The sequence below is a fragment of the Brassica oleracea genome, unplaced genomic scaffold, assembly GCF_000695525.1.
Source record: "Brassica oleracea var. oleracea cultivar TO1000 unplaced genomic scaffold, BOL UnpScaffold00766, whole genome shotgun sequence".
In the NCBI taxonomy this organism is placed as follows: Eukaryota; Viridiplantae; Streptophyta; class Magnoliopsida; order Brassicales; family Brassicaceae; genus Brassica; species Brassica oleracea.
The window spans coordinates 82630-99876 of record NW_013617450.1 but is presented as its reverse complement, the minus strand read 5'-3'; the positions used below and the strand labels follow the sequence as shown (position 1 = coordinate 99876).

Below are 17247 nucleotides of genomic sequence, written 5' to 3'. Positions count from 1 at the left end.
CCAATACACGATAGTGATTTAGTGATGACAAGGTTGTGAAAACTTTATAATTTTATTCACGTTAAAAATATTTGTAAAACGTTTGTACATTTAATTAAAAATTCATGGCCTGGCATACAAAACGCAAATAATCAAAAGCCAAATCATAGAGAAACAATTATGTGTAACAGATAACAAAAAGGCAAATCAAAATTTCTTTTTGTTTTAACTTTTGTCACGAAACTTTAAACATGAATGAAAATAATGACATAAAAAAATTTACCAAGAAAACACAACAACAAGGTTGGAACAAACACCAGGGGAGAGAGCAAGATGGTTTCAGAAAGCAAACTTCTTTACAAATAAATGTATTTTAACTTCCTCAGGACAATACAAGAATACAGAAAAAAAACATATCAAGCTCCTCCGAGCTCTTTATTACATAACCAAACAATAAATAAACCATAGATGGTTTTGTTTCTGAAACCAAGTTCCAAGAATCCAGTAAATGTTCCAGTTTTCGATGATACATACTAAATAAAGCACACAGAAAGTAAAAGAAGTACCTTTGGGGTACTTTCTCATTCAGCTCTAGACTGGCCAGCTCTAGAGGAGAGGATGATTCCTACAATAAGCCCGTAAAGAGCAAGCGCTTCTGCGAAGATAAGGATAAGAATCATCCCGACAAAGAGCTTAGGCTGCTGAGCATTTGCCCTGAAAAAAGAATAGCAAACAGACAAGTCAAGCACCAAATGTTATATATTGTGAAGCTTTAGGAAAACAGACAAACCTGACACCAGCATCTCCGACAATACCAATGGCTATTCCAGCGGAAAGACCAGCAAGACCACAAGCAAGACCGGAGGAGAGGTGAGCGTAACCATCGAAGAGGTAGTAAGACTTAGCCTTGGGGTTAATACCAGTACTGATGATAACAGCAATAATCAAACCGTAAATACCCAACACACCAGCCATAACAACGGGTACAATGGACTTCATCACCAGCTCTGGCCTCATGACTCCCATGGAAGCCACACCAACACCACTCTTCGCCGTTCCATAAGCAGCTCCCATACCTATCCAACGAAATTTCAACAGATTCAAATCAAATCCTTATTAGATCTCTCCAGATCGAATTACCTTAGCTTCATATGCACAACCAAATCGAATTGAATCTCATATCAGGTCAAATCCAAACCATATCTTATATAATCGTAGATTCAATTGATTGAACCTCGTCAATGAATCCTATAAGCGATCAGTGTAGTTTACGAGGCGATTCTCAAGCAATTATGCAAATCTCCAGGATGAAGGTCACGAACAAGGATGCAGATAAAATGGAAACGAAGCAAAACAAAATGATGCGAAGAGAGAAGAAAGAGGAAATTACAGGAGAAGACGAGTGCGGCGGCGGCGCCGAGGAAGCCGAAGAAAGGAGCTGTTTCATCGCCGCTGAAGGTAGACATGTTGAAGCTTTTTGTGTGTAGATTTGGATCTGAAATCTGAGGAACGAGTCGATGATTGATATCTGGCGAGAGAGAGATGGAGCAGCGTGGATATCGCTGCGTTTTTTCTTATTTTATTTATTTAGTTTTTTTTTTTGTTTCTTTCAGATGAGTGGAAGGGAGCAACGTAGCTTGTTCTTTTAAACAACAGAGACGACCACATCCTTGGGCCTGGGCCTAGTTGTGAAGCCCACGTTCAATATGTTAACAACTCGCATCAAAGCTAAACAAGTGTCCAATCCGGTTTTGTTTGGTATTTCAATTTCAAAAGAAAATGAATTTCAAATCGGTTAACTTCTTCTACTATCAGAACAACAAAGAGGAGGGCTAATGAGTTATATGACCCACATTGGTACACTGATTCATCCAAATATCCGAAATAAAACATTTCTTCGGAGAGAGTTGAGTCCATCCAGGTAGCAAAGAAGCTGATCCATACTAGGAAGGAGCCATGTGAGCTATGTATATCGGTATTCGTCTTCTCTAGTTCTCAATTCCGAGTCATCAACATATTCCTTATAGTAAACTTCACACAAAACATGTGAAAAGATTACCCGCAGAGTCAGATGGTGCACCAATGTCAATGATCTCTCTTAGATGATTTGAAAATATGATGAGGGGAAATTCTTAGTAATATGCACTTGTGCTTGGTAGCTAAAACTGTTTGCGACCGTTTACTTTACATAGATGATGTCTTCGTCGGGGTCATCCACTCCCCAATCTTGATCATCCTCTGGCGAATCAGACGTTTCTGGCTCCCCTTCGCTTCCCTTTTCAGCTTTTATTTTGTCTAGTATCGCGATTACCTGAAACAATCTCCAAATTTCAGTTTTTTATAAACGCAGAATCAGGCAAAACATGAGACAGCTACTTGACTGAATAGCAAAAACTAGCAATATCCGGTTCTAGTTTTTCAAAGAAGACATCCAAAGTATAATCAACTACGTGATGACTATATGTTCTATAAATGAGATCAATCTGGAGATTATGTATAACTCTCGTAAAATGCAGGAAACATAGTTAGTTTCAGTGATATATATATATGAGAAGGCTTACCCTGCTTCCTCTTTCCATGGACTCATCCTCAATAAACCTGACCTCAGGCGTCAATCTCAACTTCATTCGCTTCCCAAGCTCACTCCTAACGTATTTAGCTTTCGATTTCAACCCCGCAATCGCAACGTCTTTCCCTCTATCATCCCCAAACACCGATACATATACTTTCACAATCTACAAACCCCCCAAACAAACCATTTCCAGCTTGTAACATATCTCTTTAAGTAAAATCTCTAATCAGGAGTGGAGAATTAAGTTTTCTTTACCTGCAAATCATTGGAGACCTCAACATCACTGATGGTGGTGAGAGAAGAGAGGTAGCGGTCGGCTCCAAGTGCAGCTTCGGGCAACACGGCGTGTTGCAATACATTGTCTGTGAGAAGCATGTCGGAGAGCTCCCTCATTATCTGCTTAGCCACCATCTTCACTCTTCTCGGGTTCGCCATACACTTCACGCTCCTCTGGCGCACGGAGAGGTCCGTACGGAGGTTAGCCGGAGCCGTTGATTGCGGGAAGTGGAACGTCTGCGTCTTGGAACGGACGGTGGAGATTGAAGGATTGAGAGGGAAGAATAAGTGGGACTGGTGGGCGTGGAACACGTTAGCCATCGCCACAGTGGATCCTTAACCTCTTAACTCCTCTGTTCAGTGTTTATCGGTCGGAGAAGGAAGTAGTAACGAGACAAACAATATCCACTGTAAATGTTTCTGAGGGTATATCTGTAATTTGCATAATCAGCGGTGACGTGGAAGAGTTTAGTCCACGTAAACCGATGCCGGTTTGAATTGAAACCAGGATTACCAATACAATTTCAATTTTCAAAAACTTAGCTTTAAGGCAATAGAACAAAACACTTTCAAAGATTCATCAGCCGATCGTGACGCGGTTGGTGTCTACGGCTTCGTCTTGACGAGAGGAACACGATGATGGCCTTGGATGCACGAGATTCACTACGGTTAGAAAGTTATGACCGATTTACTAAAACGACCGAAACATAACTCAAAACATGGCGGTTTCCGGTTACCTCGAGCTGCGGTTGATGGTGATGACGAGCTTGACGACGTCCTGGCGTGCGGTGGCTCCGGCGAGGACTCCTGGTGAGCTCTCTCTCTCTCTCTTTCTCTCTCTCTCTCTCTTTTTAAAGAAACCAAATGTGGCCTTTGGGGATAGTTTGGGGTTGGGGTCATTACACATTCATGGTGTGTAACGAATGTGCTTTCCCTGTTTGTAGACCTTGCTATGAGTACGAAAGAAGAGAAGGCAATCAAGCTTGTCCTTAGTGCAAGGGTTGAGAATGATGAAGAGGAAGATGACATTGATGATATAGACAATGAGTTTGATTACATGAACAATGGTGGGAACATGAACAATGGTGTGATTGGATTTGATCAGGAATGTTTTTGAATTCTAAAGTACTTAATTGTATATATGGTATACTGAGTTTGTGTAATTGTATATATGGTATATTGAGTTATGTATATATGGTATACTGAGTTTTTTTAATATGTTTCTATGTCATATTTGTCTAAATTTTATGAAATCCAATAATTTATAAGTTTTGTAAAGTTTAAATTTAATAATTCAATTATAAAAATAAAAAATTAAGAACCTTAAAGAGGTTATCCCATTGGACCATGAGAAATTTAATTACACTAACAAAGGTTATAAACTTCTCAAATCACAAAATTAACTATTAAATTATTCATTAGAATCCATAATGGGCTCTAACCATTGGAGTTGCTCTAAGGTTTTGCAACGGAGAATCTGCACAGATCTGCAAATCGGTGGTTTTGAGAATGTATTCAGTCATTTCTTAGGGGCGACAACTAAGGTACTGATGTTGTTCTATTGAGAGTACTGAGATTAATAGATCTCAATACCACACCATAGTGTTTCAAAAAGGGAATATATATCATGGCGATGTCTCCAGGTTTTTGATGAAATCTATGATTAAGATCTTTGCGATTAATAGAGGATTATCGAAATCCACAAACTCTATAATTGGCTTAAAGTGATTCGACAAAAGTTAAGGAACCTGTGTTAGAATTTTTGGTATCTTTATATATGGTGTAGATTTTTAGATTTTGAGAATAGGAACTAATATGGTTATGCAACTCGGGAGTCTTAAGGGTAGATGCAATTATAATCTGAAGACAGCAATGAGTGGTTGAACTAAAGATTATGTGGGTGTTAATTTTGGGTTTCAGGATTCTCAAGATCGTATTAGGAGTTTTTGGACAAGGAAAAAAGATCTCCAAGACGAAGTTGTGAAGAATAATCTATGGAGTTGAGGTTTCTAATGGTGGGATAAGAAAAGATTGGAAATTTAATATAGGATCTTTGTCATGCCTTTATTATCCTTAAAGGTTTGAGGTCGGAGTCAATAGCGTATAGGGAGTCTGAATGTGGTTGGAAGACTAGGAGGTTGGTTTTTTTGTATAAGTTTTGATCTTCTTATACCATAGTATTACCTCTCCGAAGTTATTTCGTTTCCTTTGGTGTCTCTGGTGAAATCTCTTCTTTAAATAATTATATCAGGATTCAAAGCAGTAGATTGGAGAAGGATTAATGGTTTCTGAGTATACAGTTTAGTTGCTCAATGATGGTGATGGGTATAATAAAAGAGTGGAGTGTACTACGGTTGACCTTGGTAGCCTCACAATGTACGACTGTTTTCATACAACTGATACTGCTGTATCCAAGTAATAAACAAGGTGCTCTATAGTTATATGAAAGAGTGTAGTAACAGATGTCTTAGTTGGATGAAATCACGTGATTGGTTTGAACTGTCATGGCTGTGGTTTTTACAAGAAGTTGCTGTTAAAACTTTTAAAGCTTTGTGTAATAATGAAAAGGGTTTTAAGAAAAAACTAACGTAACAAATGAAAATAACAAAAAGTGGGATGTGAGAAATTTTAGGAGAACTTTGAGGATTTTTAAACTTTAAAAATCTGATTGAAAAAATAAATTTTGGAGATTTTAGAAAAAGGTAAAAGGCTCTGAAGTCTAACCCAATCATATTCATTGTTTTGAGGATATCACTTGGTTTCTCTAATCTTATCGGTAGAGACGATGTGTTAATAGCTATTTGAAATGTTTTGGTGGTACATATATTACTAGGTAGTAATATCAGTTGATTTATTTGGATTTCAGATTTTTAGAGTTAGAAATTTAAATCTTATTCGAATATTGACAAATTTTGGTTTGTATGTGGTTTGAATCATTGTGGATTCGGTTCGGATTCGAGTTTGGATACACATTTTAATTACGCATTTTTTAACAAAAATTCAAATATACTTATGGCTTCAAAATCCGAAAATAAAATAGGGATGACTTAAAGTGGGATCACTTCATTTGTAAATCAAATTAATTTCATGGTACCATAAACAAGTTTAAACAGGGATAACTTAAAGTGATGCCATTGTATATAAATCCAAGCGTGCAGAAACTTTATTATAATATAAGATTTGCGTCATTAGTTATAATAAAATAATTTATCTATATTATTAAAATATAAGCATTATTCAATATATCAATGATATTAGATGTTATTTCACAAAAAATGCTATTAAATTTAGTTTTAAATTATCATATGTAATTAAGAATAATTCTGTCATATTAAGATATAGTAGAAAAATCTTAAGATGAAACATTAAAAAATAAATAAATAAGTAATTGTCAATATATTAAATCTTAAATAGTCTAAAATTGAACAAGAGTTTGAATATTGTATGCTCTACAAATTTAGCTATATGAGCATGTGGTTCCATTTCCACACGTCGACCAAAATGCAGTAGTAACAATCATTCTATTGTTACTTTTGAAAATATTATATATATCATATTGATTTTATACTATTTTATAATGTATTTTGTATAACGGGTCAGGAAATTTTATATAATTAATTCCATGTAGTGTTAATCTAATTCATAGTTATTACATATACGTATTCATTTGAATTATGTTTATTTTGTATAATTGATGAAATAAAAAATATTTATCAACTTATCAAAAACTTAAATCTTACCTAAATAGGATAAATTTCATTTCATTAAATTCACACAACTTAATAAATCAATAACAACATTTTGAAATATGTTCAATAAAAATATTCTGATATTTTATTTTGGTACGGGTTAAAATGACATTTTTAAAATATTATGATCTTGCATTTAAAATTTTATCTGATAAAATAATCTATTAAATATATAAACTCAGGTGTAATTTATCCTTTTCAATAATGAATTTTCATGAATAAAAGTTCATATTCTAGGAAAAAATTTAGTTTGAAATTACGATTCCGTGTTTTGGCACGAGTTAGACCTAAGAAAACAATAAATAAAATATTTTACAGTTTCTGTTGAAATTTTAGGTTTTACAAACCCAAAAACTAAATATCTATCATCGTTAAACAGGGTTTCGGTTTTTACTCACAAATTTAATTATTATTTGGAGATTTAAACTTTTACGGTTATAATAGATTTAGGATATAACATTTATAAGAACTTATTTTGCTTCTAAGATTTTAATATTTAATGTATGGTGCCGAAAAAAATTCACTACTAAAATTTTAATACACTTCTAAATAAATAAAAAATCAATAAAAGAAATCCCGTGCTTTAAATGCGCGGGTCAAAATCTAGTTGTCTATTACAATATATGTACTCATTGACAATTCCGAATTATATCAGTGTTGCTATCAGTAGTGTTCTTTGTTCTATTAGTAGAAGCACATATAAAACTTTTGCTGTTTGACCTACAGAAGTTGGCATTGCAAAAGCTGCCGAAAGCATAACCCAAAGCCTTCGGTGGACAGGGCACAGTAACTGATGATGCTCTAGAAAAAAGATACACAAAACAAAAAGAGTAACATTTTTTTATCGGATATCTTTTAAAATGTGCATGAAATGACTTTCCGTTTGTCATTTTGCATGGCCAATATTTTCTGAGTTGGAGTGTTTAGCGTATGTTAGTATGAGTCTGCAGTCCGCACTAATATGTAGCCTTACCCTGTTGTTTAATGCCAGAGTCATGACATGACACTCTAGTTTCTTACATCCGTTTATTCAGATTGGTGTCAACTGATTATGTGTTCCATATTTACAGATTTTACCCCCATTTTGTGGTCGGAGGAGGGAAAACAACATTTAAAAACAACACTTCATTGCCAGAATTTGAAGATCATGAAAGAAACAAGTGCAGATGACTGGTAAACTTCATATTTTTTTGTTCGTCTTTTTAGCTAGGTGTAAGTATGATAAAACTGACTAGGATCATGCCAAGAGCCAAAAATTCTTGTGGGTCTTGGTGTTCAGAACATAGCCTCCGTTTTGACCACCTTTCTTTTGTACGCCAACACAGGTGCATTTGCTGTTCTCGATTAAATATTCTGATGTGTCTACTCCTTTTGGTCCTCTTAGAGACCCTCCAGGCCTCCTAGATCTGTCAGTACACAATCCTCATATCATTATATGTTTAAAAAAAACCTTGACTTCAAAAGGTTTTCTTTCCAATTTTCTACAACAAAATATGTGTAAAGCGGGACATTTCCACTCTAGCTTGCGGGCCAGTTCATGGTTATTCTCAAATATGTCACAGTTCATGGTTATTCTCAAATATGTCACAATTCATGATTTTTCTAAAATGGATCTCTAGAGAGAGAGAGAGAGCATGCCCTAGAAGGGAGGCTGAGATTGTCATGCGTTGGCCAATGATGATAACATCCACCCCAAGTTTGTCTTCATTGTTGGGAATGTACTAAAATCATTTGTACTTACTCTTGTTAAAGTCGTAGTGTCGAGATTGACAATCGTATAATAGTAGGTGGTTATAATGTTTTGCTAGAAACCGCTTATAATTTATGAATTGAGAATTCATTACTAATATTATATGATCCTACAGGGTCACACACCTAAACAAACTGGATCGTAACTATAAATATATTTGGGTTTTATATGTTATATTATATAATCTAACACTACTAAAAGCCGAATAAGGAGTGCATGGAGCGTGCCACGTCAGCGTTTATATTCGAACCAATCAAAGACAAGCTTTTTTACACGTCAGACGCTCGCGGTGTTGTTTTGTTCGATCGTGGTGGGCTTCATCCGTTGAGGTTATTGGGCTTTATTAGAGTTTTGTGTCGAACCATGAACACAAAAGAAACCTCGGAGTCTTCGTCGACGCTTATCGTCTCTGCCTCTTCGTCTTTTCATCGGCTCTATGTTTACGTTTTCGTTTTCTCCGATCGCAGAGCCGAGAAGCCGAGATTTAATCGAGCAAAACCAACACAATGAATACCTCTTTTATGATTTCGTTTCACCTCCCCTTCTTCATCCTTCTTTATATATTGATCTTTTTATATTCACACCAAAACCCTAGAACCACCCGAAACTCGATCCATGGCGATGAAGCGAAATGGGAAGTCGCATGTCTCCTCCGACTCTGATGAACAATTCATGTCCTTCAAGGATGTCTCTCTAGGTCCCCATGAAGCTCAACTACGCTTCCGACTCATCCATTTCTGGGAGGCTCCGAACCCGGTGAAGAAGACACTGATTGGCCTCGAAATGCTCCTCATCGACGAACAGGTTAGCCGATTCTTCAATGATAGTTTCCAGATCGTGAGATCTATCTTCCCAAGAGTTTTTGATAGGCTAGGGTTTCGATTGTTATTTTAGACGTCTGTCGATTGTTATTTTAAACGTCTGTTATACGCTTGATTCATTAGTTTCATTAGTTAGTGTTTTGTTTCGTATCTATCGATGATTATTTTAGACGTCTGTTATACGCTTGATTCATTAGTTTCATTAGTTAAATTAGTGTTTTGTTTCGCATCTGTTTTAATTCCGAAGTTGTTTCGTATCTATGTGTTTGTTTCGTATTTGTTTTAGTTCTCAGGTTTTTAAGTCCTCTATTATACGCTTGATTAATTAGTTAAAGTAGTGTTTTGTTTCGTATCTGTCGATGGTTATCTTAGACGTCTCTCATACGCTTGATTAATTAGTTAAAGTAGTGTTTTGTTTCGTATCTGTCGATGGTTATCTTAGACGTCTCTCATACGCTTGATTAATTAGTTAAAGTAGTGTTTTGTTTCGTATCTGTCGATGGTTATCTTAGACGTCTCTCATACGCTTGATTAATTAGTTAAAGTAGTGTTTTGTTTCGTATCTGTCGATGGTTATCTTAGACGTCTCTCATACGCTTGATTAATTAGTTAAAGTAGTGTTTTGTTTCGTATCTGTCGATGGTTATCTTAGACGTCTCTCATACGCTTGATTAATTAGTTAAAGTAGTGTTTTGTTTCGTATCTGTCGATGGTTATCTTAGACGTCTCTCATACGCTTGATTAATTAGTTAAAGTAGTGTTTTGTTTCGTGTCTGTTTTAATTCTGAAGTTGGTTCGTTTATATGTGTTTGTTTCGTATCTTTTTTGTTCTGAGGTTTCATTCTCCTTTCGTGATTTGTTATTTCAGGGAACTGTTATTCAAGGATTCATCCCACCGGGGCTAATTAAGAAGTACTTGCCAGATATGAAACGCGGATCAGTTTACATGCTCATCAATTTCTACGGATCGAAAAACAAACCGGTGTATCGGGTTGCTGATCATGTCGCAACCGTGTCTTTCGCATGGAACTCTGAAATGTCGGTTCTTCACGAGATTCCCATCTCTTTTGATGAAGACCGTTTCAGGTTTCATTCACATGAAGATTTTGAAGCCAACTTCACACGAAGATTTTGAAGCCAACTGTGATCTCAAAGGTGACCTCTACGGTAAGCATATTAGTTTTAGAAATCATCTCTCAGTTACATTACTTTGTCTGTAGTTTTTAGTCTAGCCTCTTGCTTAGGTAAAGAAATCTATATTTTAAGGGTTAAATAAGTAGTTCAAATATTTGGTTTCTAAAGTTTTATTAGCCATATAACTAACTCTTCGTGTAAATGTTATAGATGTTATTGGCCACATGAAGCTGGTCGATGGACAGACTCTTATTGAGCGTCCCAGCCTTGACGATGTTAAGATTGCTACCACTCGGCATATTGTGATTCATGTGCAGTCGCATGAGTAAGTGTGTTCTTTTATTTCAAGTAATCATCTCCCGGTAGTTCTTAAATACCTATGAGTTTATTTTTGCAGTGGACCTGTGCTGAAGCTCTACCTTTGGGACCAGGCTGCAACAGACTTTTGCAGGAAATTCAACTCCTGTGAAAACATTCCGACAGTGCTTTTGGTCACAACTGTTAACACTAAACGTCTCGGAGGTAATTATTTACTATCCTTAAAATGTTTGCTTCTTTATCAATGGTTGCTAATTTCCACTCAATCCTTTTTAATGATTCTTACATTATTGAACAGGAACCCTTGCCCTATCCTCTATGTCCCCCACACGGGTCTTCATGGACTATGATGTCCAACCAACCAGGGATTATTTCACCTGGTATGTATATTCGTCTTAAGCATCTCTTCTATACAGATTCATCTGATGTGTAGACTTACACTTATAGCAGTGATTGACTGACGCACTACTTTTTATTTTGTTTCAGGCTGGGCTCTAACCCAGAGATTGCTAATCAAGTTTGCGCAGACGTCATCACGAAGCGTGAGACACTGTCTATAGCAGAAATATTCTCCTATATGACTCAGGAATCTGCAAAGGGAAAAGTAAAGCTGTATTACTTACTCTTTTTAAACACTGATATATTTTAATCTCATGCTTATGAACTTTCGCAGGGTGCCTTTTTTGAGTGCACGGCTACTATTGATGATGTTGTTCATGGCTCTCCTTGGTACTACATTGCATGCAGTGGGTGCCATTCTAAGGCTACCAACGGCCCAAGTTCGTTGATTTGTACAAACACAAAATGTCAGAAGGTTAACACAACTGGCGTTCCAGAGTATGTTACCTCGCCTTAATATGCAGTTATGGTTTCAATAGTATTAATTTTCAATTTTTGAATTTTTGACGTTAGTTTCTTATTCTTTCACAACAGGTATCGGGCTAAGATTTCTGTTTATGACAACAGTGAACAAGCTTTCTTTGTCTTACTTGGAGATGCTGGTCGGGAGTTGACTGGGAGGCATGCATCCGAGCAGCTACTTTGAGGTAACTAGCACCAGTTTATAATCTCAAATGATTTTTTAAATTTTTCCGTTGCTTAACTCCCAAGTTATTTAAACTGACACTATTAAACTTGAATGTAAGGCTAATAAAAGCGAAGGAGCTGATCATGAGGTGCCTGTCCCGGAAGCTCTAATCAGCACCATCGGACAGACACATAAGTTCTGTGTGAAAGTTACTGACCACAATTTCTCAGGCAATACTCGAGCGATAACTGTCACCAAGATCCTCTCTCTAGACACACCATCACCCACGGAAGTTTCAGTTGGAAATGACATTGCTGCAATGTCCGAGGGAGCAACGCAGTCTGGAGACGCCGTCTGTGAACCTCATAAAGGCGGTGGAGACACTGCAGATGAGGAGAGTAAGCGGGCGTGTAGCAGTGCTGATCCAGAGACAGCTAAACGCCCAAGATGTGAGAATTAGAGCCTCTGCTCACAGATGCAGTTTAAGTACTGAGTTGGTTTTTTAAAATTTTCTGCTGTTTAAGTACTTTTTTGGTTAAGTTAAAGACAATGTTCAGTTTTTTCAACTTCAGACTTTGCATTTCAATAATTTGAACTATCTTTCTTATAATATCTATTGTTTCTTATAATCTTTGTTGACTTTTACATATATGAGCAAAATAACAAACAGATTGATTTTCTATATTTTTTAAAATCAATTATGCCGTGAATTCTTATCAGGATTCTATATTCCTGAAATCAATTGTACACATTTATGAAATTTTGGAAATGTGCCACATTCACGGTGATAAATAATAGAGATATAGGCGCTTGCGAAACTTAAGAAAATTAGCCACATTCACATTCACATTCACATGTATCATATATTCTTATGCTTAGAAATAAAAAACCCTTAACCTAACTACTCTTCAACGCCTCCCTCAGCCCAACGCTTCTCGAATTCACTTCTACTTCAAACAGGTATTGTCCAACTAATATTTGCCATTCTCATTTAATTTATTATTGTGTATATTGGTTTCAACTTAGCTGTTTTGATCTCTTTGCCGTACAAATCTCTCTTTAACTTTTTATGGCTTTTCCTTCTTGAACAAGAAAGTGAAAGACATATATCTCATTGATAATAGGTGGTTGAAAGATCATTGTTTCAACGAAATGAATAATCCACCCAAAGATCAACCCATAGAAACTGCAGGTAACTATATAATCTCCAGACTCTTTCTCTCAGAATTTTTATCTTTTGTCAAGGATCCAGCATTTTTTTTTTGGTTTTTAAAGGTGTTTAATCTTCTTTTTGATCAAGCAATTGGAATATCCAATCCAATTAAACCATATTTTTTATTGTAAATATTTCAGACACTATTAAACATAAAAAAATTAACAGAATATATTATTTTAGAATATACATACAGGAAATAGTAATACTCGCTGCAATGTCCGAGGGAGCAACGCAGTCTGGAGACGCCGTCTGTGAACCTCATAAAGGCGGTGGAGACACTGCAGATGAGGGGAGTAAGCGGGCGTGTAGCAGTTCTGATCCAGAGACAGTTAAACGCCCAACATGTGAGAATTAGAGCCTCTGCTCACAGATGCAGTTTAAGTACTGAGTTGGTTTTTTAAAATTTTCTGCTGTTTAAGTACTTTTTTGGTTAAGTTAAAGACAATGCTCAGGAAAAAAACATTTCAGTAATACAAATTATACGTTTGTTTTGATAGCATTAATTTGTGAGGGAAAACATATTTTAAATGTCCGGCTATTATGTATTCCGTATGACCCAAAATGTTGATTTTTAAAATACATCCCTGTGTGTAATAATTATTGTTGAAAATTTATGTATCTTATTACAATTTATAGTTTTGTTTGTAAAGTTCTAAATAACATTTTTAATTAAAATCGCATGTCTTATCATTCACGGTGATAAATAATAGAGATATAGGCGCTTGCGAAACTTAAGAAAATTAGCCACATTCACATTCAACACATTCCTCAAAGAATCCACCAACTTCAGGAAGGGATTTCAGTGTGTCCTATCACAGTATGTATAAGAAATGTTTGGGACATCATAAACCACCAAACAGATAATACTCAAACTTCCATCGGCTTCCTGTGCTACGACCACCACGTAAGCCTTTTTAAACTAATATTTATATGTATTTTCCAATTCACCATATTTTATTTAAACTACTCACTTTTTACTTAATTGATTCGCCACAACAAAATTTGTTCACACTCAGGGACAACTATTAGAAGGTCGGCTCACCGGAAACATTCAGCCGAATGATCCAACAAACTTAGCTGAAGGAGATGTATACGAGTTTTCGGGATTTTCCGTCATAAATAATCCACGAAATCGGAAACTCACCCAACTGCCGTATTACATTCAGATCGACCAAAAGACAATAGTATTGAACGTTACACTCGACTGTCCGATATTTCCAGTTCACACTTTAGTTCCTCAGAATTGAAGAAATCTATTGCGGTTAGCCATTACACCCACATACTTACCAGATCAGTGAGTCATTCCATTATTAATTAAACAAACATGGATGTTTATTCTAAAATCAATGTGCAGATATCGTCGGGCAGATAGTCATAATACAAAAAATAAAACCGAACCACCCAGAACTCAATATTGATGCCACGATTGGTCTACGGATGAACATGTAAGTCTAACACAATAGTTAAAACGAAATAATAATTATCTTCATACATACATCTCTATCTCAGGTCGACAATTGTTAAACTCATACTGTGCGACAAGCAAGCAGCAGATTTTAGCTTCCTACAATGCAAGAAGGATAGGAAATTTAAAGTTGTAATCATCACAAGCATAATTCCTAAACTTTTCCAAGGTAAATAATTTTACTAAACACATCAAAAAATAATACAGATATAAATTTTTTTATCAACATAACAATAATATCCAATATTTTTCAGGCAAACTACTACTCCGTTCATCACCAGCGACAAATTTCTACTTCAACAAATCAATTGATCACATTAAGCATTTCAAAAGGAAAATAAGAGATCATGCAAAACCATGCAGCACATATTGATTCTAATTCATGCGTCATTCGAATTATTATTCTCTTTCTCAAAAGACTTAATACGCAGATTCATTTACATTTTAAACTATTTTATCATTGTTTTTTCTTTAGATTTCTACACCTATATTAAATCTAAATTCCAGTTTCACTTTTGTCTTCATATTAGTTCCATCGTCCCAGCCTAATGTTACTGATTACTTGGAGGCACATATCTATTAGAACTAAGATACCATTTTTAATAAAGCTAATGATTTACTATAATTCCAATAAAACACACAAAAAATTCTGATAGTTTTAAATATGCATATATTTTTATAATTATAGACCAGTTTTATAGAAGATACCATTTTTATATTTTCAATAAACCAATTCCAGTATATATTATATTTGTTCATTTTTAAAATAAAAACACACAAATTCAATTAATATTATAGGAAAGAATCCGGGAGTAGCCCGAAAAATCCTCTAGTGTATATAATATAAATATATGACATACGTACACGTTAATGAACGTGTGTGCACTCCCCTTAATAATAAGGATATGGGCTTAGTCCACATTAACCTAATTATGTTTATAATGATGATTATAAAAAAAAGGAGGATGTGACTATTGTTGAGTGCAGCGATCTCACGTGAAACCCTAAAAACTAAGAGACAAAAGGTTTGTCTGAGATTTGATCTCGACGGCACTAGCATCCCGTTCTTATCCTGTTTGTGTGCGTGTGGATACCGGTAGAGGCACGACGTTTGGAGTGCTGGACATCTCGATTTGGTTTATTCATCTTTTCGCTGCGAATAACCAGGTATATTCGGAACCATAAGATCTAGATTTATTTTCAGTATTTGCATGAGATTCTAGGCATATGAATTTATTGGTTGATTTATAAATCGTTATAAACCGGTATGAATTCCAACAATGGTATCAGAGCCTACTTGTTTTATACTGAAACTGAATCTGAATAAGTGAGTATATGTTAAATATACGAAACTGCTGAACTTTATATGAATTATTCTTAATCGTAATTGGATTATGAGTTTAAGTTTAGTTTGGTTCATATATTTTAGTAGATGAATTCATGTAATCTGAATTATTGATTTGCGTATGAAGGAAAATTGAACTTTGGGAAAGTCAATATACGCATGTTCGAGATAATTATACTCTTCAGATTATTAAGCAACTAATATATACATAGTTGATATAATATATTGTTTACTTGATTATCGTATGATATTTAATTACTAGACATCACGCATTATCGTAATGTTTGACTGCATCTTTTAAATATTTAGATATAATGTATTCGTGACTAATTAAACCGATTGAATCAAGTGTTTTGTTTGATTGGTTTAATACAATTGGTTTGGTCCAATTGGTTTGGTCGTTTGATTAGATTTTAATTAGATTAAATTCTAAAATCAAATATATAAATAATTAATTATTTTAATTAGATTAAACTAATTTAATTATTTATAATTCAATTAAAATACATATAAGATATGTATTAGTTATATTTATATTTATATTAAGATATGTATTAGTTATATTTATATTTATATTGGATATAAAATTTAAATATAAGTTCAAATTGAATTAAAATTTGTTCCTCAATTAATTTCAAGTACTTTTGATGTCTACCCAATCTTATCAACTATCAAGGCTTGTTTCTCTGTAAGATGGGCTTGCCAAAGCAAAGTGTCTGCAATTACATAAGTGAGGTAGATGGTAACGGTTACCATATGAATATAAGACTGGTTTACTTGACTAGGCTATCAAAACGGTTTTGGGCTTAGAGACATAGGTTAGATAAGACATAAGATGTCGTCTGACAACCAAGAATTATATTTTGCTTACCTAAATAGCTAAACATTCGGGCGATGAGCCAAAGCTCACTCGAATTTTAGTGAAATATGGATCTTGGATTATTATATTCATTTGAGGAAACTATTTGAATATAATATGAGTTTTCTTAATTGTTGAAATTTCTCTAATTCCTGAACATCATATTAATATTCGCTATTCTTCTATTCCAGCAATGTTAACTCCTCACAACCCATTTTCATTCCAATATGCCCTTAAGAAGGACAAATTGAATGGATCAAATTTCCTCTAATGGTATCGAAACCCGAGAATTGTTCTCAAACAAGAGTCTAAACCCTACTTGGAAGATCTGAAAAAGAAAAATACTTTTGAGACATCGTCTAGGGGTATTTATGTTATAGAAGTAAATTTTACTACTTCTGGTTCTACTTCATGGGTATTGGATACCGGCTGTGGTGCTCATATTTGTACGAATATGAATGGCCTAAGCAACAGTAGAATTTTGGAGAAAGGTCAAGTGGACCTACGAGTGGGAAATAGAGCAAGAGTTGTTGCATTAGCTGTGGGAACATTTCACTTGTCTTTACCTTCAGGCTTGGTTTTAGACCGTAAGAATTGCTACTATGTACCTGCTATAAGTAGGAATATTATTTCCATTCCTTGTTTGGATTTGGAAGGATTTCAGTTTTCGATCAAAAATAAGTATTGTTCCTTTGATCGCAATGATATCTTTTATGGTAGCGGTCCATTAGAGAAC

General features: G+C 35.1%; 2 protein-coding genes, 1 long non-coding RNA gene and 1 pseudogene across 3 annotated transcripts; 1 reads left to right on the top strand and 3 right to left on the bottom strand.

Annotated features, from left to right (window-relative positions):
• Positions 1–313: 313 nt before the first annotated feature.
• On the bottom strand, positions 314–1611 carry LOC106320035 (V-type proton ATPase subunit c1-like). Its single transcript, XM_013758406.1, has 3 exons — positions 1370–1611; positions 770–1055; positions 314–693 (listed from the first exon to the last, which is right to left on the bottom strand). Exons 1-3 carry the CDS (start codon positions 1443–1445, stop codon positions 561–563), a joined length of 495 nt encoding a protein of 164 aa, XP_013613860.1. The 5' UTR covers positions 1446–1611; the 3' UTR covers positions 314–560.
• Positions 1612–1761: 150 nt separating this feature from the next.
• LOC106320034 (probable ribosome-binding factor A, chloroplastic) lies at positions 1762–3213 on the bottom strand. Its single transcript, XM_013758405.1, has 3 exons — positions 2807–3213; positions 2541–2714; positions 1762–2290 (listed from the first exon to the last, which is right to left on the bottom strand). The coding sequence occupies exons 1-3, from the start codon at positions 3146–3148 to the stop codon at positions 2159–2161; spliced, it is 648 nt and encodes a 215-aa protein (XP_013613859.1). The 5' UTR covers positions 3149–3213; the 3' UTR covers positions 1762–2158.
• A 1051-nt stretch (positions 3214–4264) lies between these two features.
• On the top strand, positions 4265–5335 carry LOC106320031. Its single transcript, XR_001265677.1, has 3 exons — positions 4265–4371; positions 4748–4964; positions 5079–5335. It is a non-coding gene; the product is annotated as an uncharacterized LOC106320031 (long non-coding RNA).
• Positions 5336–7813: 2478 nt separating this feature from the next.
• The window catches only part of LOC106320032, a 15050-nt pseudogene continuing 5616 nt past the window's right edge, over positions 7814–17247 (bottom strand).

Coding starts and splice junctions, on each gene's coding strand:
- LOC106320035 (XM_013758406.1), bottom strand. CDS start 1,445: ATGTCTACCTTCAGCGGCGATGAAACAGCTCCTTTCTTCGGCTTCCTC. Junction 1,056..1,369: donor CGCCGCACTCGTCTTCTCCT/GTAATTTCCTCT, acceptor TTCGTTGGATAG/GTATGGGAGCTGCTTATGGA. Junction 694..769: donor GTCGGAGATGCTGGTGTCAG/GTTTGTCTGTTT, acceptor TTCTTTTTTCAG/GGCAAATGCTCAGCAGCCTA.
- LOC106320034 (XM_013758405.1), bottom strand. CDS start 3,148: ATGGCTAACGTGTTCCACGCCCACCAGTCCCACTTATTCTTCCCTCTC. Junction 2,715..2,806: donor AGGTCTCCAATGATTTGCAG/GTAAAGAAAACT, acceptor GGGGGTTTGTAG/ATTGTGAAAGTATATGTATC. Junction 2,291..2,540: donor CCATGGAAAGAGGAAGCAGG/GTAAGCCTTCTC, acceptor AGATTGTTTCAG/GTAATCGCGATACTAGACAA.